The sequence below is a fragment of the Nymphaea colorata genome, chromosome 12 (assembly GCF_008831285.2).
Source record: "Nymphaea colorata isolate Beijing-Zhang1983 chromosome 12, ASM883128v2, whole genome shotgun sequence".
NCBI classification, from domain to species: domain Eukaryota; kingdom Viridiplantae; phylum Streptophyta; class Magnoliopsida; order Nymphaeales; family Nymphaeaceae; genus Nymphaea; species Nymphaea colorata.
Genome location: NC_045149.1, coordinates 19,430,730 through 19,452,247, shown reverse-complemented (window position 1 = coordinate 19,452,247; position 21,518 = coordinate 19,430,730). Strand labels below are relative to the sequence as shown.

Below are 21,518 nucleotides of genomic sequence, written 5' to 3'. Positions count from 1 at the left end.
TGGAATAAGATTTCGAAGAGGCCTGCGGTCTTTCTTTATATCACAAAAGTACCCTTCTTCGAGCTATTGAGCGGAAAAGCCTTGGATGACATAACTGTTATTTTGGGTAGAAATAGGGGCCATTTCAGGGATATGTCTTATAAAGCTGAGGCCCTCAACCCCTTCCCCGTAACCGACGCAGAACCGAATTCGTCGCCTCCTCCTTGCGGCTCAGGTACGCGTTAAAATTACGAGGCTCCCTCTTTTCCTCTTTCGTCTTTCTCCGTTTCCTTTTTCCCCTTCTAGAATTTGTGTCTGTTATCGATCGCATCAGACTTCAGAGCTTTAGGAAAGTGATTTTTTAGCTATGACGTTGACTCATTTGTGATTTTGACGCGATCTGGATGTTTTCTTTGGGCTGACCGGCGTTGTTTTGTTATCTGTATTAACTTTTGCGTGGTCCGTGCAAAATTTCCGTTGATTTCTAGCAACAGCGTGTGGGCTGGTGGCAATTTGGATTGATAGAAGTTCTGCAGTGTCATGGAAAATTGATTATTCAAGAAGTTTTGATATTTTTGTGAGCAATCATGTGGTAAGGTAAGCAAGTTAGGGCTTTGCAAAAAAAAAAAAAAAAAAAAAAAAAAAATCTCTGGTGAGCCGTTTCTGCACGTAGAATATATGAATCAGATGGCTTGCAATCAGTGATTGAATTAATAGAAGACGCCGATACATTAAGGCACGGTTTAGGAGCAGAATGTTATAGGCGAAGGCATGCGCGCTGTGGTTTCTCCAATGCCTTCTGTTCTTGGAAGTGCTACTGTTGCCAATTTATTACATTGCAGATATGTGGCATTGCAATTCCATCCTGAAAAGTGAAAACCATAACTAAGACTACCGTGAAAACCATAACATTGATATGATGTGTTTCTCATTAGTGCTTCGCGTAGTAATAGTAACAATTCTTTGGAATACCAAAACTTCCTGCGAATCAATAAGGGCCTACAAGCAATTTGTTGGGTTTGCATTGCACAAATTTTAAGAGCATCCAACTGAACGCTAGACCCCAATTTTTCAATAGAAGGAAAAATGTGCAAATAAAAATTTCCCGTGAGGAACAGGAGGAGACGAGTATTTCTTTTTAATTATGCACATGTTGTCGAACAGCAAGGCAGGTATTTTCCGTGGTTAGTTGAAGGTCAGAATCATAGTCTATTAGTTCGATTCATTACACCTATCAGACTGCCTCTTTATCTCCCTTTTCTTTTCTGCTTTTGATGAATCAATTTTTAATTTTCAAGCATGGAGCGAAAGTAATTTAGCTTCGTCCTTTTGCTTTGAGCGAGAAACTTTTGTATAAATATTTTTTTTCTTTTTAATTTATTCTATGGTTGCATTTTTTCTGCTTTTCTTTTTCTCTTCAGTTAGTCATCTTAAATTTCGAAATTGTGTGCCGTTGGGAGATATGATATGGACAAAGTGGTTCTTACTCTCTATTTGAAATTTTAAACAAACAATTATTGTGACATGAGGAATAGATTCTTTCTCTTGAAATTCATGGACTCATTAAACTTTTGAAGTGGGAATATATCATGTTCTTCTGTCCTGTCCTATATGAGCTACAACTACTTTGCATTGTCTAATGGTGAACAGCTCTTCTATATCTCCTCTTCCATGCTCTGATTTGAAATGATTCATTTGTTGTTGTTTATAATCTTGTTACACAATGGTTATGTATTGCTTTTTTGGTTTTCTTTGATCTTAGGATAGTGAGTTTCCCATCTGAAATCTTCCACTGGTTGTTAGTGATAGGTCTCCTTCAACAACCACTACAAGAAGCAGTCGTTGGACTTAGATCAGCCCCGTGGAAATGGCTGAGGTAATCACAGCTGTTTTTCTACCCCTCTTCTTTATGGTCCTTTCTCTTTCCCTTTTTTCTTAGTGTTTTTAAATGCAGTCTTATTATCAAGAGAAAGGGAATCTTAGCAAATTGTTAATATTTGAAAACTTGCTTGGTGGAAGTTATCTATTCATACTTAGTCTTTAAACACCCAACTTTCTTTTCTGTAGGACGGTCACAAGGTAACACTGAACGTGTATGATCTAAGCAAAGGACTTGCACGTCAGCTTTCAACCACCTTTTTGGGGAAAGCTATAGAAGCGATATGGTAAGTTGCCAGACTAATTTCCAACATTTCATGCATTTTTGGTGACATTTACCTAAATAAGGAACCATTATTAGTTGTAGGGCCCCAAGAGACTTGCCAATGATGGATTAACTTTTTAAAATATAGGTGCCCAACCTGTGCATGTCTACGTCTAGCTATTCCTGGCCAATTACAATTTTGTAAATGCATGGTCAGAGTCATTTGTCTGCCTGTGTTCAATTATGGCAGAAGTGGCATTTACACTGCAAAAGCAGATAGTCGTCAAGTATAAATTACAAGATACGTTTGAAAAATATTGGTGTTGGAAGGAAAAAGGGGCTTTCCTGGTGAAAATTGCAAAAGGTTCTAGTCCTGGCTTGATTGCATCATTAAATCTTTTGGCGTGTGAGTGCAGTATCTATGTTTCTTCTGCTATTGCTGTGGCAGAAAGAGAAATGGACTTTTCTTTAATTATTCGCTTTTTAAGTAGCTGGAGTTCTTACTTAAGGCCCCTTTTCTTTTCTTCTTTTTGATGACTGGGCAGGCACACAGGGGTGGTTGTTTATGGAACTGAATATTATTTTGGTGGAGGTATTCAGAGAGACCGTGCCGGTACGACTCCTTATGGGACGCCAATGAAAGTAATTGATTTGGGTGTGACTCATGTGCCCAAGGACTTATTTGAGCAGTATCTGGAAGATATAAGCCCCCGTTACACGGCCGAAACGTACAACTTGTTATACCACAACTGCAATAACTTCAGCAACGAAGTGGCCCAGTTCTTGGTCGGCGTTACGATTCCTGATTACATTCTTCAGCTTCCTAACGAAGTGATGAGCAGCCCAATGGGCGCATTGATCAGTAAGTTTCTCTACCTTAGACTGAATCCGCCGCTCAGTGCATCATGTCTGTCGCGCTAAAACATGCTGAACATATTTAAATCTATGGTCCCATAGCGCCGTACAATTGTCTAAGCTTGAAACTCCTAGAATCTAACTCATGGCCGTGACGATGCAGTGCCGATGATTCAAAGGTTAGAGATGACATTGAGATCTGGAAGCGTACCACAGGCTCCGCAGTTCGTGCCATCAGGTGCACCTGCTGAACCCGCTGTGGAATCAATGAGTCAGAAGACTGGTGGAAGTCCGGCTAAAAGTACTGTGCGCAGTACCACCGCTACCTCCAGTAACATGGAAGGCTCAGCAAGTTCGGCTGAAAGGTCGGCTCCGGTAACTGCTACCGTTGGTTCACCACGATCCACAAAAACTGAGAAAACAGATGCCGGAATTGGCAATGGAGCTGCCACGGACGCCATGATGGAAGCACGCAGAAGGGTTCAGGAAGAGATCACCAGAGAATTCTCAGCTCTAATGGCTGCTGGAAACTTGAGGGCAAGTGAAGCCGCAGCTCTTGCGACAAGGAAGGTGATGGAGAGACATGGCATGCTGAATGCGTCAGCTATGTCACTGGGCTAAAAGTACGGACGCCTGTTTTCTGACTCACCCAAAACGATCCAAAGTTTTCTACCTCGCTTAACCCCGATTCACGTCTTCTGTATGATTTTCCCCTTACCATTATACCTTGTTTCTTCTTTACGTCATGTTGCCAAAATCTTTCTTCATGATGCTAAAACGATAATTGAGACATTCTCAACCCTCTGATGCATACTGTAATTGCTAATTTGATGTTGGATGCTTTGTCAAGATTCGCCCTTGCTTCCTTCCCTGATGGTCGTTGCTTTGTGCCCTCGGTCGAATTAAAGGGGGTAGAGAAGAAGGAACTTGTGCACTCTAAGCTTTTGGTTTATAGTTTGATTACTCATAAGCAAGCAAGTTGCATCCCCCTAATCACAAGAAAAGGAAGAACGTAAAGAAGATGGAAAACTACATGAATCCAACCCTTGTGCCGCTTGGACTCGGCTGGGACCGACCGTATATAAAATGTTCCTATTTTGAAGATTTTTACGACTTCTTCACTTCATTTTTAATGCATTCAGCTATCTAAGATCCGGTTCACTTGCAATCTCGTTTGTTAACATGCTGAGTTTGAGTGAGGATATTCGGCTAAGTAAGCTTGTCCATAATGTACAAAATGTACTACTAGGATATGAATTTGGAAGGGATGCAGGTCTCACAAAGGGTATCTGGGTACGGGTCGGGTTATACGTGTACTCGAATTACATTGACAAAATTTAGATCCAAATCCAGAAACAAAGGTAGGCTCGTGCTGGCAGCCTGCAGGCTTTCCTTCGTCGACGCATCTCATGCAACAAGCGTGGCGTCTCGTCAGTCCCGCTTCTCGCTTTCCAAGTGGTCAAGGGCAAAGCATTTGGTCTCCTCAAAAATACTTTTTACCACCGAAGAACTCGTTTTCCCCATGTCATTTGCTTTCCGTTTGAGGGCAAAATCGTCCAAATGTGGAAGCTCGAATTCCCTGCGAGTTTCGAACGGGCCGGGGATTCGAAGCTTAACTTCCGAGCAAGTTTGGGAATATCTCGACCGTCCGCGAGTCCGGGTCGGTCAGATCTAACGGTCCCGAAATTTTAATCTCCTTCGTTTTCGTGGGATCTCGCGCAGCGTTGGCTTTGTAGCGGTGGAAGCCATTGCTTCCTTTTCCATTACAAAGGAAGGAGAAGCAGAGATCCACGTCTTCCGCGCCTCCATTCCCGAGTTGCGTCTTGGACGTCTCGGCGATCGTACCGAATCGGGCGGGTTGTGTGCTCTTCGATTAGGGGAGTGCGCTGTCTAGATCCGGTTTACCTGACCCTACGGCGACTCGACTCGTTTCGGTAGCGCTTTCACCGGAGTTCCCCCTTCCCCTGGATGGACTCCGAGCGTCTCGATTCTCATATCTCCCTCCCTCTCTCCTGAAGGAAGTTCTCTCCTCTCCTTCGGGGTATCGCCAGACTTTCTTAGTTCTTGTGAGGTCCTTTCTCTTTTCGTCATCGTGAGGGTTTTGAGGTTTTAGCTTCGGCGAGGCCTTATAGGGGTTTTGTTTTCTTCGCGTTTCATAGGTCTTGGCTGGGGAATCGGCCGAATTTTGAGTTAAACTTCGTTTCTGTTCATTGCGGGACGGTTTTGGGAAGGAATTGGAGCGGCATTGGGGTTGTCTTGGCGGGGGATGCATTGGGAAGCCTGGGAGTCGGATGAACAAATTCCTCGTGGAATGATCGGGCAATTGGGGATGATGATCAGTCTCTCTGCTTCTATGATTCTCTTTGTTTGCAGAGAAAGAATGGAGTCGAGTATTACGTTTGCGATTTTACTTGGTGAAGGAGTTATCTGAATGAGATCTTCTTCGCTGTGATCGTCCGTGATCTTTCGGTTGCATAATTTTCTTATCTCGCCCTTCGTCCTCGTGGTGAATTAGCACGCTTCAGTATGGCGCAGAACAATTGGGAAGCCGATAAAATGTGTGTCATTGTCTCTGGAATTTTGTTGTTTTCGTTTCTTTCTAATATCTTATTTCGTGTTGTTGAATGCTTCCTTCTTGTTTTGAGTTGCAGGCTGGATGTCTACATCTATGACTATCTTTTGAAGAGAAATCTGCAAAATTCTGCTAAAGCTTTTATGGCAGAGGGGAAGGTTGCTGCTGATCCCGTAGGTACTGATCGCATCAATGCACTTATGACCATCTTTTTCTTTCTATTTGTTAATTGAATGATTTTAGATTGATCATTATCTGTTTTAGACTTTTAGTTGCCAGAATGCAAGTAATATGATGCAGTGCTTTTTTGGTTTCTGCTACATCTGGAGTTGGCCTAATTGAATGTAGTTCTGAACCTCTCATGCTTCTGAAAGCTAGCCTATTGGCATCCTAATGTGGTTATTCTGCACATTTTCTTTTATTCATGGCATTGCACTTGAGCATTCGTACATAGTCTTCGATCAGTTTTAATAGATCAATTATCTTGCTTCAGGTAAGGAATAAATCACACGTTCGTGGATCCATTATCATTGCTTCAGGAATAGAGCACACGTCGCTTTTCTTTCTTTGTTTATACCTATGATACCAACTTTGACTCAACAGACATTACCAGATTATGTCAAGATACACAAGTCAGATACGGGACTTTTTGACCTTATTCAGCAGGAACTTTTAAGTTATTCCATCTAGCAAGGTGGCAAGAACCCTTGTTAGCATCTATGATGATTTGTTAGATTACGTTAGATTATATCTGATAAAAGTTTGTCCTTAGGTACCTCATGAATAGGCATGCTTCCAAATCATTTTGCACAGGCCATAGCCAATTTTCCTGTGGCTGCCTATCAACATTTTTTTAAAAACTACCAGTACAAGTTTCAAGTGGCTTTGAGACTTCTCAATTTCACTTCCCCATGTACCATTACAAGTGTCTCATACCTGTATCCGTTTCTGTCAAGTACCTTCTGTTTGACTTGTGCATCTATGGTTATTCTGAATTTCCTTTTTCTCTCTCTCTCTCTCTCTCTCTCTCTCTTTTCCATTTTGGAAAAGGGGGTGGGTGGTGGTGGTGGTGCATTCTTGTTCTTGAGGATAGATGGTTGTTTTTCTATTCTATCTTGATCTTCATTTTTAACGCTAAGATCTTTTGGTTCAAAATTCAGCAATTGATGCACCTGGTGGTTTTTTATTTGAATGGTGGTCTGTCTTTTGGGACATCTTCATTGCAAGGACGAATGAAAAACATTCAGACGTTGCTGCTGCATATATAGAGGTAGATCATACTGGTTTATTTATGGTTTCATGTTTATGTTAGTTTGCCGGTTATTCTTCGTTTATTGAATTAACTAATACTCTTTTTTTTTTGTCGTCCCCTTTTCTCATCAGGCACAACAAGTGAAAGCTCGGGAGCATCAACAGCAAATGCAGATGCAGCAGTTACAAATTATGCAGCAAAGACAAGCACAATTACAGCGAAGAGATGCTGGTCATCCTTCATTCACAGGCTCCGTAAATGGTATGGGTTCAGAAAGCCTGTTGGGGCAGTCCACAGCCAGTGTCCTGGCTGCCAAGATGTATGAAGAACGTATGAAACACCCAAACTCCATGGATCCAGAGTCATCTTCCCAGCTTGATGCAAATAGAATGGCCCTTCTAAAATCATCGACCAATCAAGGGTACATAAAAAGCTGGAATATGCTACCTGATACCTTCACATTTGTGATTGAGGAACATGAAGAATGTTGTATTTACTTGTTTAACATTTTGTGTTTGTTTCCTTTTTCCAATGATATAGCCAGTTGGTCCAAGGAACACCTGGTAATCTGTCTGCTACCCTGCAACAGATTCAAGCACAAACACAACAGATGCCTGTAATTTTGACTTCTCTCGCCCTGATATCTACTTCCTAGTTTCTCTCAATTTATTAGGCTATTAGACTAGAAACTAATCACTCGTTTCATTTTCTGAAGGATATGAAAAGTGATGCCAATTTAATTGCAAGTCAAAGACCTTTACCAATGGATGCATCCATATATGCACCGAGGCTTCTGCATTCAAAAGCTGGACTTGGTAGCCCAGGTAATATGACTAGTTTATATTTAAAAATTACTATAAAGAAAGAAACTTCATGAAATTCTTTCAAATATATTTAAATGGCTGAATTTGTTGAGGGCCTAGAGTCTGTAGTCCATCGGACCATCACCTTAGAGGCTTAGACCGGTGATGCATTAACTTCTTTAAATAGTTAGAAGGGCTACTGAGCTAGTTATTCTACTTTCTCTTCTGCAATAACACAATGTTTATTCCCTGTGCAGGACTTAATGAGGGTGCTAGCGGTCTCCCGTTAAAGGGTTGGCCGTTAACTGTAACTGTAAGTGCTTATGCAAAGTACTCTGGAACCTCATCTCATCCAAATTTAGAATTTTACTAGGTATAGTATGGAAATCTTTGACTGATTTTACCTCTTGCTTTCGAATCTTGGGCTATTCCATGCAGGGGCTTGATCAACTTCGTCCAAACCTTGGTCAGCAGAAATCCTTCATACAAACACCAAACCAGTTTCAACTTTTGACAGCACAGCAACAACATCAGCTTTTAGCACAAGCCCAAGTTCATGGAAATATAGGACCAGCAGGTTCAGCGAATTTCAGTGACATGGATCCTCGGAGGTTTAGGATGTCACAGCGATCTGGATTGAATGGAAAAGATGGGCAGTCTGCAAATGAAGGATCCATAGGCTCTTCCATTGGTTCACCAAAGATCAGAGCTCCTTCACAGGATCAAGCAGAACTTCTCATGAAGGTTAGGTTTGTGGAGAATTTGTTTAGTCACCTTTGCCTTAGACTGCTCCAAGGGTTACCTGGGTGGATGATTTGCTTTTCCATCATCCGAGGGACAAGAGATGTTTCTTGGGGATATGCATTTTACTAAATATTAGCACAATGTACATGCAACTTTAAGCTTCTTTCTTATGTTGGAAAACAACAACTTCTCTAGTTAGCAACTTTACCTAGTGTCCATATGGTTGACTGCTAAAAAGTATATTGTTTTTATTGTTGCAAGTTGTAAATAGTAGTTTTCTTGCCTTACTGCTGTCAGCATATGTTCCATTTTCTTCTTTCTGCCGTTTGAGACAGTCGACCTTATCTTGGTTGTGTTGACAACTTTAGGTGCTCAGTCTGTGTGATGAAACATATTTTTTTTCCTTCATTTTCGTGATATCCAACCGTGGTATAAAATTGAAAAGAAAATCTCAACCTAGAACACCGTCAGAGGAAAGGATGCATCATAGGGATTTCGCTTTGTGGAACATGCGTGTCTATGGATATGTGGTTTAACTGCTGACAAAAAATGTGGGACATGTGTTCTCATGTACTGCAGAACACCTGCCTGAGTCAAAGACGGTCCCTCTTGGGGCCGTCTTTGTTCTTCCTGTCCCTGGAGTGCCAAGAACTGGATGTTCTTTTCCTGGCATCCTGCAGAACAAGAACCAAATGCACTCATAAGGATAATAATGCATGCAGGATACACTCTGCAAGCAAGCTTGAACATGATAGTGCGCACCAATTTATAAGGATGTTGAAATACTTAGAGGGGATATTATAGACCACCGTACTAGGATGCTGAACATTTTCTAAGTTGTACTATCTGCTATAGTAAGTTTTTGCAGTTACTATTTACTAATGATTTTAAATTTAGATGAACATGGATCAGATGCAGCATTCTTCAGCACAACAGCAACAATCTGGCCAGTTGCAGCTACAGCAATTGCAGCAGGTTGGTCCTTTTTTGTTCACATTATTTGCTTGTTTTGTATTTTTACGTGCATGGTCCTGAAGGTACATTCTGTAGAGTTGGTGCACATGAACATATTCTATTTGCTTTTCTATGTTATTTGAGTCAATTTTTTCCTCTCATTCTATCGTGTAAACAGAGCAACAGGAAAAGAAAGCAGCATTCATCTTCTGGAGCTGTGAATAGTACTGGCACTGGAAATACTGCTGGCCCATCCCCAACTTCTGCACCATCAACTCCATCAACCCACACACCTGGTGATGGATTGCCTGTGGCTGGAAGTATGCATGTCAATAGTATGTGTAGAAGTACAATCATGTGTGGTGCAGATGGACCTGGTGGACTTGCATCTTCTTCAAATCAGCTGGTATCTTTTTGGGCTCTGAGGACCATGGTTCTGCCTGGAACTGTACTTTATTTGATCTGTGGAACTTGGTGTATTCAAATGCAGGAAGACATGGAACACTTCGGAGATGGCTGCTTGGAGGACAATGTAGAATCATTTTTATCTCCTCATGATGATGCAGATCCAAGCTTATTTGGTACACTAAAGAGGAGTCCTATGGACCACAATGCAGATTCTTCGAAAGGCAACATTTAGATTTGTGTTCATCCCATGAAATTTGTATTCATTCCATGAAGTATCCACTGATTGCATTGAATTGCCTGATTCAGGTTTTACATTCCTTGAGGTTGGTTGTCTGCGTTCTAGTTCTAACAAAGTTGTCTGCTGCCATTTTTCATCTGATGGGAAATTGTTGGCTAGTGCTGGGCATGAGAAGAAGGTGAACCTTTCATCTATCATATTTATATCAGTGAATCTTGTGGACAGATTATTAATGATGGTTGATGCAATTCTATTATCAGCATGGAAGTTAGGAATGATTCTACTTTTATATTATGGCTGCCAATGCTCAACTTGTCTTCTTTGAGTCAAAATTTACACTGCACTACCTAGAACTATCTTGTTCCAGCAAAGAAGTTTGTGTCTGCCTGTGTGACACAAGTCCCTATTTTTTCTGACAAAGGCCATATGTTTGGTGTCTTGAATTTATTACTTCTAAAAGTTATCATGAGTTTATTATTTCATTTTTGCTGAAGTCAGAATAAACTGATAAAGTAATGAGTTTAAACTATTAGTTCAAAATGTGCTTAGGGGTAAGGACAGCCACCAACCTAAGTGCCTAAGCTGAGGCACCTAGGCATCCCAAAAATCATATAATTTTAACACTAAAAATCTATATATGTTTATTCTAACTTCTAGACATTTAGAGTTTGTTCGAGTTGGTGGTCTTCCAAAACCCCCAAAATTCCCCTTTTCTTGTTTTCTTCTTCCTTCATTCTCATTTTTTCTTGGAGGTATGAAATCAACTAAATAGAATGTTACAAGTTTTTTACTTTGTTGGGTTTTTGTTGTGAGCTTTCTGAGAGTTCATTTGTTATAAATATCATAAAGTGGTCAATTTCCTAGAGTTTCCTAGGAATGGTATCTTTGATATTGGCCCAAATCTGGCAGCAGCCTTTTGGATGACTCAATTAACTTGTAAGAGCAACTGTTATAGACCAACTCCCTCTGTTCTTGGTAAATTTTCTGCTGATCAAGCACAATATTTTAAAGGAGTGACTGTAGTTTTAGTTTATTAGTTTGAAAGGGTTAAAGATATTTGCTTAGTGATGTACTCACCTTAATTAGAAAGTCTCATACTTCTTTGATTTAAGGGATACTTCCACATGTATTAGAGTCATAAATCTCAAAGGGCACTGCCTCTTAGACATTCATATTTGTAGATAAAGAAAAATAGGAATGGCATATCATGACATAGATCTAAACTTTTGAACTTGGATTATATTTTTCTCGGTTGGCTGATAGAAGTTGGCTTGGGATGTTAAAGGGAGAGGAAACTGTCCACCTGCGTAGATTTGATGCATACTCAAATGTGCTTGGTGTTTGCAGGTTGTCCTATGGAACATGGACACCTTGAAAACGGAGAGTACTCCTGAAGAACATGATCACTTGATTACAGATATTCGGTTCAAACCTGGTTCATCTCACCTGGCTACATCTTCCTTTGACAGGACAGTGCGACTATGGAATGCTGCTGATGTATGATTTTCTTAAGAATTTTTCCTTCTCATAGTGTCATGCGAAGATAACTATTTTGTCATATTCCTAATTTTCTGCATTTTTTGGGTTCTTTTCGGTTAGAATGCTCCATATCCTTTATACTGAAGTCATGCTTCCAGTAATGTCAATTATCTCTGTGCTAAAAATTCCAAGCATCTTCATTCTCTGGATTTGCCGGAAACTCCATAGTTTATATTTATTGACTAATGATACCTATGTGGTGGAAGATGTAATCTGCAATTTCTCAAACTTGTTTTATTTACTTAAATGACCAACTTCTGAATCCAACTCTGGTCAATGCCTTGTCAATGTTTGGGTTTGCTGCCTTTTGTGAAATGGTACCTTATTCTGCATTTCAATATATTGCTTGCAGCCAAACTATTGTCTACATGTATATACTGGGCATGGATCCCCAGTCATGTCGCTGGATTTTCATCCAAAGAAGACAGATATTTTGTGTTCTTGTGAAGGCAATGGTGAAATTCGTTTGTGGAGCAGCAACCAATTCGTGTGTACACGTGTTTCCAAGGTTTTCTTCTTTTCCGCTCGAATATACAACATATTTAATTTCATTCAATAATTTTTGTTTGCTTTTTCCATTGGTTATACAAATCAGCATCGTGCAACTGCACAAGTGCGATTTCAACCGAGAGTTGGGCAACTTCTAGCTGCAGCAGATGAAAATGTTGTATCCATTTTTGATTTCGAGGCAGACAGAAGGATACATGCACTAGAGGTATGCAAGTTGAGTTGAAAAATTGCTTGTCCTGTTGAGCCAGATGAAAAACAAGTTTTTACTTTGCATAATGCCATCAATTACCACATCTGACCATAATGCACACCAACATTCCCTTCATCTAGACAGTTCTTGTTCTAATATTTCTGTTATTTATACAATTGATGGGGCTTGATTGCAGGGTCACACCAAAGAGGTACACTCTGTCTGCTGGGATGCTAATGGGGACTATCTTGCTTCTGTAAGTGAGGATTCTGTCAGGGTGTGGTCCTTAGCATCTGGTGGTGAATGCATACATGAGCTCAGCTCCAATGGGAACAAGTTCCATTCTTGTGTTTTCCATCCAGCATATCCCACACTCCTTGTAATTGGTGGATATCAGGTGACTTTTGAGGACCTCAATCCTTTCTGTTTTCCTATTTATTTTGTGTGTGTATATGCGACTATATGTTGATGAAGAGCTGGGTTGGAAGAGTTCACATTTGAGTTAAATGCCCGATGGCTCTTCCTAGTTGTCTAATTTAAACATGCACCTTTTCATCACATTCTTTTGTGTGGAAAACAAAAAAGTCACGTGAAGGCTTCTGTGTTTAAATATATTACAGCACGTCGAGGTTACATGTTTTTCAAATCTAAAGCTCTTAAGAAGTGATCCTGCATTCATTTATCAGACATCAGAACATCATACTGTTGATTTGGTTTAAGGTTTACTTGTGAGTTGTGAGAGACAAAGGAATATCTCAAGGCCCGCCCTACTTCTATAGGTTTTTAAAGCACTTCTGGTTATGTTTCCAGATCTTGATTTGTTTACATTACAAAAATTCTATTGAGTGCAATATATCCAATGAACTCAACCTTGCATATTGCATCAACTCTTATCTGTTTCTTTGTCTTTCTCATCATCCTCCATGCTGCGGTTTTCATTTTCCACATTGTGTAGTGATCACCGGCTTTTTCATCTTGTGTGGCAGTCGTTGGAGCTCTGGAACATGGTGGATAACAAGACCATGACGGTGGCAGCCCATGAAGGCCTGATAGCAGCATTGGCGCAGTCACCTGCCACAGGTATGGTTGCATCTGCCAGCCATGACAAGTGTGTGAAAATCTGGAAATAAGTAGTTGTGTAAGCTGAATTGGTTTAATCCATTCTTCAACCGGGTGTGTCAAAATGGCTGTTCCCCATGCTTCGTGGCTATTTAATGCAATGCAAATAAATCCGTCATTTGCCTTTTTTTACGCTTCGGTCCAGAGAGATGAAGATTATGTGAGCGTGCTTTCTGTGCATCGGCCACACTAACCAACACGTGTGCATGTACGTGCGTGCTAGAGAGAGGGAGAGTGTGTGGGGCATGCCATTGCAGAACTCTATCCTACAAGATAGACTTGTGTCCCCTCAGAGCTGTTGTACGTGGTTAAAGTGGTTAAAGTTAAGTAAATGATAATTCACCTTCGTCCACTTTTCAGTGGTGAAGACCACTTCAACCTAATCATCGGTCTCGAATCAAGTGATTGCCTACGTCTGTCCTCTATGCAGTAAAACTTGGTTCGCAGCAGCATTAGTCGGATATGGACAAGGTAAATGTAATTAATTGTGTATACTCCACATACTAGTTTTTTGATTCCCTTCATTATGTTCATATTCCACTTCTATTTACTTAATCTGTCGAGGGAAGCACGTTTCGTTCTCTTTTCTTCCCTGCATAGATGAAAAAAAGGTAAAGCAGACACCAGATTATTCCAAGCTGAGCACTGGTCTCCTAACCTTTTTCAATTGGAAGAAACGACCAGTTCGATATGGGAATTTTGTTGGTAGGCGTGTGAACTTCGTCGTCTTTAAGTTAAACCTCCTAACCAGGTCGACAGAAATTTTCTTGCCAAAGATGCATTATCAGCCCAACTATCCTAAAAAATTTAACCAAGTTAATCCTAAGATGACCAAGAAGCCTTTGACTGAGGGGCTAGGATCTCTGCCAATAGGGTATCCTGGTAAAATAATCTGCCTGACCCATGATTAGAAGGAACCTGGATCAAAACGCGCAGGTCATTACATGATTGGGCTCAAGGTGTTAGAATCGGGTCTCTGTTCTGACAAAAACGAGGTGCTGACGCCCAGACAAATATTGAATTTACATAAGCACTTGATTTCCAATTAGCAACAAGTGTAAACCTCCTAACAACCAACTTAAAGGCCTTCGGGCGACCAATATGCAATGCGCATTTGCACGGATCCATTTGTCTAAGTTGTTAAGAGCATGGAGACTTAAAAGAAAGAGAAAGGAGGGAGAGAGTGGTGACTTAGGGTGATGTAATAAAGTAGCTGCCACTAAAGCAATGGCTTTCGTGTTTCTGACACCCCTAACATACCCAAGGACAGAATCGATGGGATGTTGTTGCAGAATATTGACAGTGGAAGGAGCTCTGTTTCGCTATTTCCAAGAGTGTCTATAATCGAATAGACAATTGTGATTTGTGACATCGAGAAAGCCTAAAACTTCCCCTATCACCAACAGCGAATGCGAACCGTGAAATGTTGAAAACCTCAAACGAAGACCCAACCTTGTTATTGTCCGCCGCATAAGGCTTTGGTGGTCACGAATCTATTGCCATCAACATAATGACCACGAATCTATTGCCACCAAAATAACGACCATGAAACCAGGGGCAGAACCACGAATCTATTGCCATCGAAATAATCAAAATAATGACCATGAAAGCAGAGACAGATTAGGATTTCTTTTAGAGGCGAGCTAAACTCAAATGTAAAAAATAGGGAAGCTAAACTCAAATGTAAAAAATATATTACGCAACTAAATATTTTTAATTTTTATACTAAACAATTTTAATTTTTATATTAAACATTTTTAATTTTTATAAAAGTTGGGATAGAAATTAATTGGGATGGGATAAAGACTCGGCCTAAGCGGGCCCCCTTCCCCCTTCCCTCCATCCCTGCATGAAAGGTACCTCTTACTTTCGGGTTCATAAATTAAATTGAAGGTGATGCAATTAATAGAAGTCCAGATGCCTCGTTCAGATTCCGATCGATATCACAATGATGGACAACTTTGTGTTCATGTAGCATGCACTAGCGTGTTATTTTCGACCGAAAACTAGCTACAAGTGTTCTTCCACACTTTCACGCAACAATCCAGCATCCCACCATCTAAACAGAATGCACCAGCTCCGACAACAATATACTGTGTAAAATCTGCTTAAAATTTAGAATAAGTGAAGTTGCAAGAAAATTCCTTGCATCTAAGAACCATAAACTATTGGGAGTGAATAAAGCTACCTGAATATAAGCTTCAAACATTGTCCTAATAAAGAGGATAAAAAAAGCGAAAGGTACAATGACAAAGCATAAGCACCAGCGTTAACCCAGACTCCACATAACAAAAATCGCGCACTTTTTCCGATAGACTCTACTACATAATAGCAAGAAAAAAAATTTCAAAATGGAACAACGCACAGGGAGAAATTGCTCCAATTTAGATTATGCCAATCTTGTTTGCAACATCCAAAGCATCATAATCTGCTGTAAGCCTTACATATGCCTTCTTTGTTCCATCAGGTCTGCATGAGGAATCAAAGAGAAGGTAGACAATTCAGGAAACTTTTTACCAGTTTCTCATCAATATTAATAAAAGATGTACCGTGTGGAACCATGACATAAGAGGAAATGGTAGAGCGTGTCACCTGACCAACGTGTTGACCTTCTTGGCTTGGATTTCATACATCTTCTTCACTGCTGCCTTAATCTTCTTCTTGTCGGCTCTTATGTCCACGATGAAGACCAGGGTGTTGTTGTCTTCAATTTTCTTCATCGCAGATTCAGTGGTGAGTGGGTACTTAAGGAGCTCGTATTCATCAAGTTTATTTCTTGATGCTGCACTAATACGAGGGTATTTTGGATTACGCTCTTTCTTCAGTGTCTTTGGTCGATGGAAAGTGACAGATGTTCGGATTTTCTTTGTCTTTTTCTTTAGAGTGAACGACCCAGACTTCACCGCCTTGGCTGTCTTTAATGCCTGAGCCTTGGCATCAGGTTTCTTAGCAGGAGCTGTACGCAGAAATTTTAAATTATCGTCAAGGAACATAGAAAGAAAAACAAGCTATAACAAGTATACCCCAAACTTGACTACAACAAGCAGGGTAAAGAAATAAATTGCACATAAACGCAAGAAAGGTAGTGGACATACCTTTCGCAGGAGGAGCCATTCTATTTCAAATTAGCTACCTGCCAGAGGGCAACAAGTAACGTTTCAACAAATTATACATATCAGATATGATGCACATAAAAAGATGCTTAAGCATTCAGAATATAGCAGCAAGAAGGCAACACATGCCTCAGTTGTTAACTTGTTGCAAATCACTTATAAATTATTGGTAGCTTAATCCATCCTAGTTACGACATTCAAAGTCTACACTAGAAGAAAGAGCCTACAAAGCTCTAGATAGAAGATACATACTATATATGCACACGCACAACCAAGACCTCCATGATAACACTTTTAAATAACACAAAATCGGACAAATGACTCCACCCAAGCGTGCATTGTGAAGTGGACTTGGAACATTGTGGGGTAGCTAATGTCAAATCCATAAGGCCAAAAAAAGCCACTCCTACCTGGTTATGTTAAATAGAATTCACAAGCTTGCAACTCGTCTAAAACTACTTTCACGCTCTCCAAGCCCTTTACTCACAAGCATATGGTTGATTCAGCTCATAATGCCTAGAACACAGCCCAAGAGAAAAACAAATTCACAACTTTGTGGCAAAGCACCTTTCTCACTCATCCAATCGCTCATCCGACGACCTCAGATCATCACTTGCTCTTCCCACAAAATTCAATTCTCCACATACAACACATTGTTTTGCCGTAAAAAAGGACTACCCAAAGGTTCCATCTTCTCATATTTTAATAGATCTAATGAACACTTCTCAATAAAAAAGGTTCAGCCGATTATCTTCCCACCAGAAAGGAAACCATGACAAATTTCCATGAAATGCGGCCCAGAATCCACACATCAAATAAAAACAAACAGCAAGATAAGACAATGAAACCAAATTATCATGAAACGAAAGGAACAGATATCAGAAGGAAGTAGAATGAAGTAGAATTCCTACCTAATAGTCGCTTCGACAAAAGCCCAAATCAGAGGGAAAAAAACCCTAAAAGGAGCAAAGAGAACTGTTGTCTACATCCATCTATCTATAACCCATGGCCAGGAGATCACAAAACTATAAATATATATACGCAAAGGATCCCAATAAATCAACAATAAAGCGGAGAGAGAGAAGGATCATAAGAGACACACTGGAAACCTAAAACAAAAAAAAGGGAAAAAAAAAAACTCTTCACGATCAGAAGCTCAACTGCCGTGAGAAAGAACAGAAGAAGGAAAGGGAAGATCTTTCAGCAGCTCAATAAGAAGACCCTAGATGAACGGCAGGAGAAAGGATGAAGGAGGCGTGTGAGAGGAGTCTGAGCACAGGAAGCTCGCTCTTCCGGGGACGTTAGATAATGACACGGCAGAAATGATGCTCGACCGACGCAGGAGAGCAAAGCTTCAAGCAGTGGTAAAATGGGGGGGTTGCGCGCGCGCGCGAGAGAGAGAGAGAGATGGGTTTACCTGTTCTCGTGCGAGAGAGCGAGATAGATGGACAGATGCAGAGGGGCGAAGACGGCAGCTGGAGCGCGAGCTGCGAGAGGAAAAAGAGCACTGCGAGGGGTTTCTTAGAAAAAACCCTAGCCCCGTTCCGTGGGTGGGGTCGTACGTGTACAAATATATATATATATATATATATATAATAAACTTCTATCTTCCAGACTTCTATTGTATTGCATGAATTGGAATTTCAAAACCCCGAAACTTCTGCCAGTTTTTTCTGATCTTCTTTCTAATTTCCCCTGTGAGTATAAAATCAACAAAATGGAATGCAATATTTTTTTTTTTTTTTGCTTTGTTGGATTTTGAGAGTTTTCTACAGTACATATTCAACTATATTGTCATAAAATGTTCATTTACCTATGTTTTTCTAGCAATGGTTTCTGTTAAGGAGACATTCTATAAAATTGGAGAACGATACAAAAAAGATTAGCATAACGTCTGCAAAGGATGGCGCACACACACAAATCCAGAAACGATCCTAGCAACCGCATCTTTGACACAGCTGGCCCAAATCTGGCAGCAGACTTTTGGATGATTCAATTAGCTTGTAAGAGGAGCTGTTCTATATCCAAGTCCCTCTGTTTTTCTGCCAAAGGAATGCAAGATCTTAAAGCAGACAATGTGGTTTAATTTGTTAGATTAAAAGGGTTGAGAATGATTACTTAGTTATGTACACCTTAATTAGAAACCCTCATATATATATATTTTTATTCAAGGGATACTTCCACATGTTTCTATAGTTATAAATCGAAGGGCGACACCTCCATATCGTTCATATTTATAGCTAAGGAGAAAAAGGAATTCCATTGCCATATCATGCCATAGATCTAATTTTTTTTTTTTTTATCTTGGGTTGCATCCTTTTCTTGGTTGAGGAAATGGGGTTGGGGTGGGCGGAAACTGGCCACCTGCATGGGGTTCTTAATCTGATGCATGCTCAAGGGTGTTTGATATTTGCATGCTGTTCTGAGGAACATTGGGCACCTTGAAAACAGGAAGGCAAATGTTCAGTTCAGATCTGCTTCATCCTCCTTTGACAGGACAGTGCTTCTATGGCGTAAGCTGCTGAAGTATCATTTTCTTAAGAAGTTTTACTCGTTCTGTCATTCTAAGATAACACGTACTTGATAACGCACCAACAGGAGACGCTAAGGCAAGAAATCAGAAACCGACGCCAGGACTTTCCTTTCTTCACAAACCAGCTCATCAGCAATTAGCGTCTCCTCCAACAGTTGTCGCTCCTTCCATCAATAAGGCACCAGCTCACGCACAAGAGGAATTGACGCCCTCCACATCTCACGCACAAGAGAAACCGTCAGTTACCACATCATTATGTGCAAGAAGTAAAGATGATGACAATGGAAAGAAGATCAGTCAATTTCAACAAGAGAGAGATTTAAGGGATTCAAATTCTAGATGGAAATGAGCATAGAAAATGGCATGTGCATTGAATTCAAATTCCTTTGTACAATCTATATAAACCTCATATGAAAGGGAACCAGTCCATTGAGAAAAATATTAAAGGGCTGAGATCGTGGAGTAAGATCTTTCTGAACCACGTTAAAAATTTTCTTCTCATTCTCTTTCCTTTGTCATGGTATTAGAGCCATAGAAGCTTTCACCAGCATATTCCATACTCGTGAGAGAGGGCCTTTCAGGCGTGACTTGCTTGGAGGCGAGTTCTTTGACCGGAGGCAACTCACGGGTTGAGCTAGGCAGCGTTGGACTGCAGCTAAGTACCCCTATCCCTCCACGGTGAATGTGGCTAATTTTGTTTCTATTAAGTTATCACACAAGAATTTCTTGTTGTAGAAAACACAAATTCTTGGACTCACACCAGCTTCTACTATAGAAACTACTGAAAATGGTGAAGTTGTGAGACGACCGAATCCTGATTTTTCTGCTTGGAAAAAATCAGACTGTCTTTTAAGGGGATGGATAACTGGTTCCCTCACGGAAGAAGTCCTAGGACTAGTCGTGGGACATGATACCGCTGCACAAGTGTGGAAAACTCTGACGGGAGCCTTTGCTCGAGAGACAAAAGATAGAGAAATCATGTTGACAAGGAAATTACAATTTTTTCACAAACAAGACAAACCTGTCACTGAATATGTCACAGGGTTCAAGGCAATATGTGATGAACTTGCGGCAATAGGAAAACCTCTAACTGATGACGACAAGGTTTTCTGGCTAGTCAATGGACTAGGACCAGGATACGAGTCATTTATGACTTCCATCCTCAAGCCGCCGGTACCACCCTACCTCGACGTTGTATCCTTACTCCAAAGACATGAAACAATGAGAGATTTACATGTAGGAGAGACTAGACTAAATAGTCAAATGGTTTTCTTTACACGGCAGTCTAATAGCCAGAACAACAAAAGACGCTACAACAACAACTGGCGGAAAAACAATACCAATACTCGATTCAATTCTAAGGGACGTGGGTTCAATCCGGCAACTCAGACTCGAAATGTGCAAGGGCCGACTAATGGAGAGTCCACCAAATCCAAGGTATCATGTCAGATTTGTGGATTAAATAATCGTAATGCCTTCAAATGTTACCGCAGATTTGATCATGCATATCAGCCTCGTGATACGCCCAAAGTCTTCGTTGCTATGAAAGTCTTCAGTCCAACCGATCAAGACTGGTTTCCCGATACTGGAGCAAGTTCTCATGTGACCGATGATCCAGGTAAACTTAAGAGTTGCATTTCCTATGATGGAACTGAAAAAATTATGGTAGAAAGTGGTCAACATCTTGATATTACTCATATCGGCACTACTGATATTCATGTGGGCAATCGCACGATACCTCTAGACAATGTTCTAGTTGTGCCCGATATTAAGAAGAATCTTATTTCTGTCAGTCAACTTACATCTTCTATGCCCTATGTGTTTGAATTCTCTTCAAATTGCTTCTTTATTAAGGACAAGGTGACCAAGGAGGTGATTGCAACAGGATCTAGAGAAGGTGACTTATATGCGTTCAAGACTCAACTAAGTGTTCTTCTCAACAAAGTTCCGCTCAGCTCCATTTGAAGTTTGGCATGGACGTCTTGGCCATCCACACCATAGAATATTAGACTTTATGGCTACAAATAAATTGATTATTTTGACAAATAATCCATCTGAATCTTTTATTTTTGATAGTTGTCAGATGGGGAAAGCATGCAAGCATGCAGACTTCCATTTATTTCTGTTATGATAATTGTGACTCTTTATTTGCTAAAGTTCATTGTGATTTAGGGGGGCCTGCTCCTGTTCCTTCGTGTCAAAATATCAAGTTTTATGTCTTATTTGTGAATCAATTTTCTAGATACTCTTGGATATATCCTCTAAAAAGGAAATCTGATTTCTTTGTCAAATTCCTTGAGTTTCCAGTTTGATGCCAAGTTGAAAATTTTTCAAAGTGATGAAGGAGGAGAGTTTAATAGTACGGCCCTTCTAGATTACTTAAAAGAAAATGACATAAAACATCAAAAATCCTGCCCCAAGACGCCTGAGCAAAATGGAATAGTGGAGCGCAAGCATAGATCGGTTACAGAATTGGGTCTTACTATGTTATTTCATAGCAATCTTCCAGCTCAGTATTGGGTTGAAACATTCTCAATTGTTGTATGACTCATCAATCGGCTTCCTT

At 40.4% G+C, this 21,518-nt stretch overlaps 3 protein-coding genes across 7 annotated transcripts; 2 read left to right on the top strand and 1 right to left on the bottom strand.

Annotated features, from left to right (window-relative positions):
• The first annotated feature begins 74 nt into the window (after window positions 1-74).
• LOC116266375 (uncharacterized) lies at window positions 75-3,826 on the top strand. 2 transcript variants are annotated; one of them, XM_031647558.2, is made up of 5 exons: window positions 75-214; window positions 1,783-1,855; window positions 2,047-2,144; window positions 2,668-2,984; window positions 3,141-3,826. In XM_031647558.2, the coding sequence occupies exons 2-5, from the start codon at window positions 1,847-1,849 to the stop codon at window positions 3,596-3,598; spliced, it is 882 nt and encodes a 293-aa protein (XP_031503418.1). In that variant the 5' UTR covers window positions 75-214; window positions 1,783-1,846; the 3' UTR covers window positions 3,599-3,826. The 2 variants fall into 2 exon arrangements, with proteins under 2 accessions (XP_031503418.1, XP_031503419.1); XM_031647559.2 differs by having other exon boundaries at window positions 169-214; window positions 1,742-1,855.
• Window positions 3,827-4,617: 791 nt separating this feature from the next.
• On the top strand, window positions 4,618-13,438 carry LOC116265820 (transcriptional corepressor LEUNIG_HOMOLOG-like). Of its 4 annotated transcripts, none has more exons than XM_050080875.1 (18): window positions 4,620-5,018; window positions 5,137-5,535; window positions 5,629-5,726; window positions 6,710-6,819; window positions 6,933-7,222; window positions 7,342-7,417; window positions 7,517-7,625; window positions 7,862-7,917; window positions 8,043-8,348; window positions 9,246-9,323; window positions 9,481-9,708; window positions 9,793-9,931; window positions 10,017-10,126; window positions 11,296-11,445; window positions 11,840-11,995; window positions 12,083-12,202; window positions 12,384-12,584; window positions 13,174-13,438. In XM_050080875.1, exons 2-18 carry the CDS (start codon window positions 5,504-5,506, stop codon window positions 13,315-13,317), a joined length of 2,403 nt encoding a protein of 800 aa, XP_049936832.1. In that variant the 5' UTR covers window positions 4,620-5,018; window positions 5,137-5,503; the 3' UTR covers window positions 13,318-13,438. The 4 variants fall into 4 exon arrangements, with proteins under 4 accessions (XP_031502625.1, XP_049936832.1, XP_049936831.1 ...); XM_050080874.1 differs by having other exon boundaries at window positions 4,620-5,043; XM_031646765.2 differs by having other exon boundaries at window positions 4,618-5,535; window positions 9,261-9,323.
• A 1,959-nt stretch (window positions 13,439-15,397) lies between these two features.
• On the bottom strand, window positions 15,398-17,975 carry LOC116265150 (60S ribosomal protein L23A-like). The gene is made up of 4 exons (XM_031645674.2): window positions 17,837-17,975; window positions 16,402-16,439; window positions 15,899-16,262; window positions 15,398-15,775 (listed from the first exon to the last, which is right to left on the bottom strand). The coding sequence occupies exons 2-4, from the start codon at window positions 16,418-16,420 to the stop codon at window positions 15,691-15,693; spliced, it is 468 nt and encodes a 155-aa protein (XP_031501534.1). The 5' UTR covers window positions 16,421-16,439; window positions 17,837-17,975; the 3' UTR covers window positions 15,398-15,690.
• Window positions 17,976-21,518: the final 3,543 nt, after the last annotated feature.

Coding starts and splice junctions, on each gene's coding strand:
- LOC116266375 (XM_031647558.2), top strand. Junction 2,145..2,667: donor AAAGCTATAGAAGCGATATG/GTAAGTTGCCAG, acceptor ATGACTGGGCAG/GCACACAGGGGTGGTTGTTT. Junction 2,985..3,140: donor CCCAATGGGCGCATTGATCA/GTAAGTTTCTCT, acceptor GTGACGATGCAG/TGCCGATGATTCAAAGGTTA.
- LOC116265820 (XM_050080875.1), top strand. CDS start 5,504: ATGGCGCAGAACAATTGGGAAGCCGATAAAAT. Junction 5,536..5,628: donor AATTGGGAAGCCGATAAAAT/GTGTGTCATTGT, acceptor TTTGAGTTGCAG/GCTGGATGTCTACATCTATG. Junction 7,223..7,341: donor AAATCATCGACCAATCAAGG/GTACATAAAAAG, acceptor CCAATGATATAG/CCAGTTGGTCCAAGGAACAC.
- LOC116265150 (XM_031645674.2), bottom strand. Junction 15,776..15,898: donor AAGGTCAACACGTTGGTCAG/GTGACACGCTCT, acceptor TTCCTCATGCAG/ACCTGATGGAACAAAGAAGG.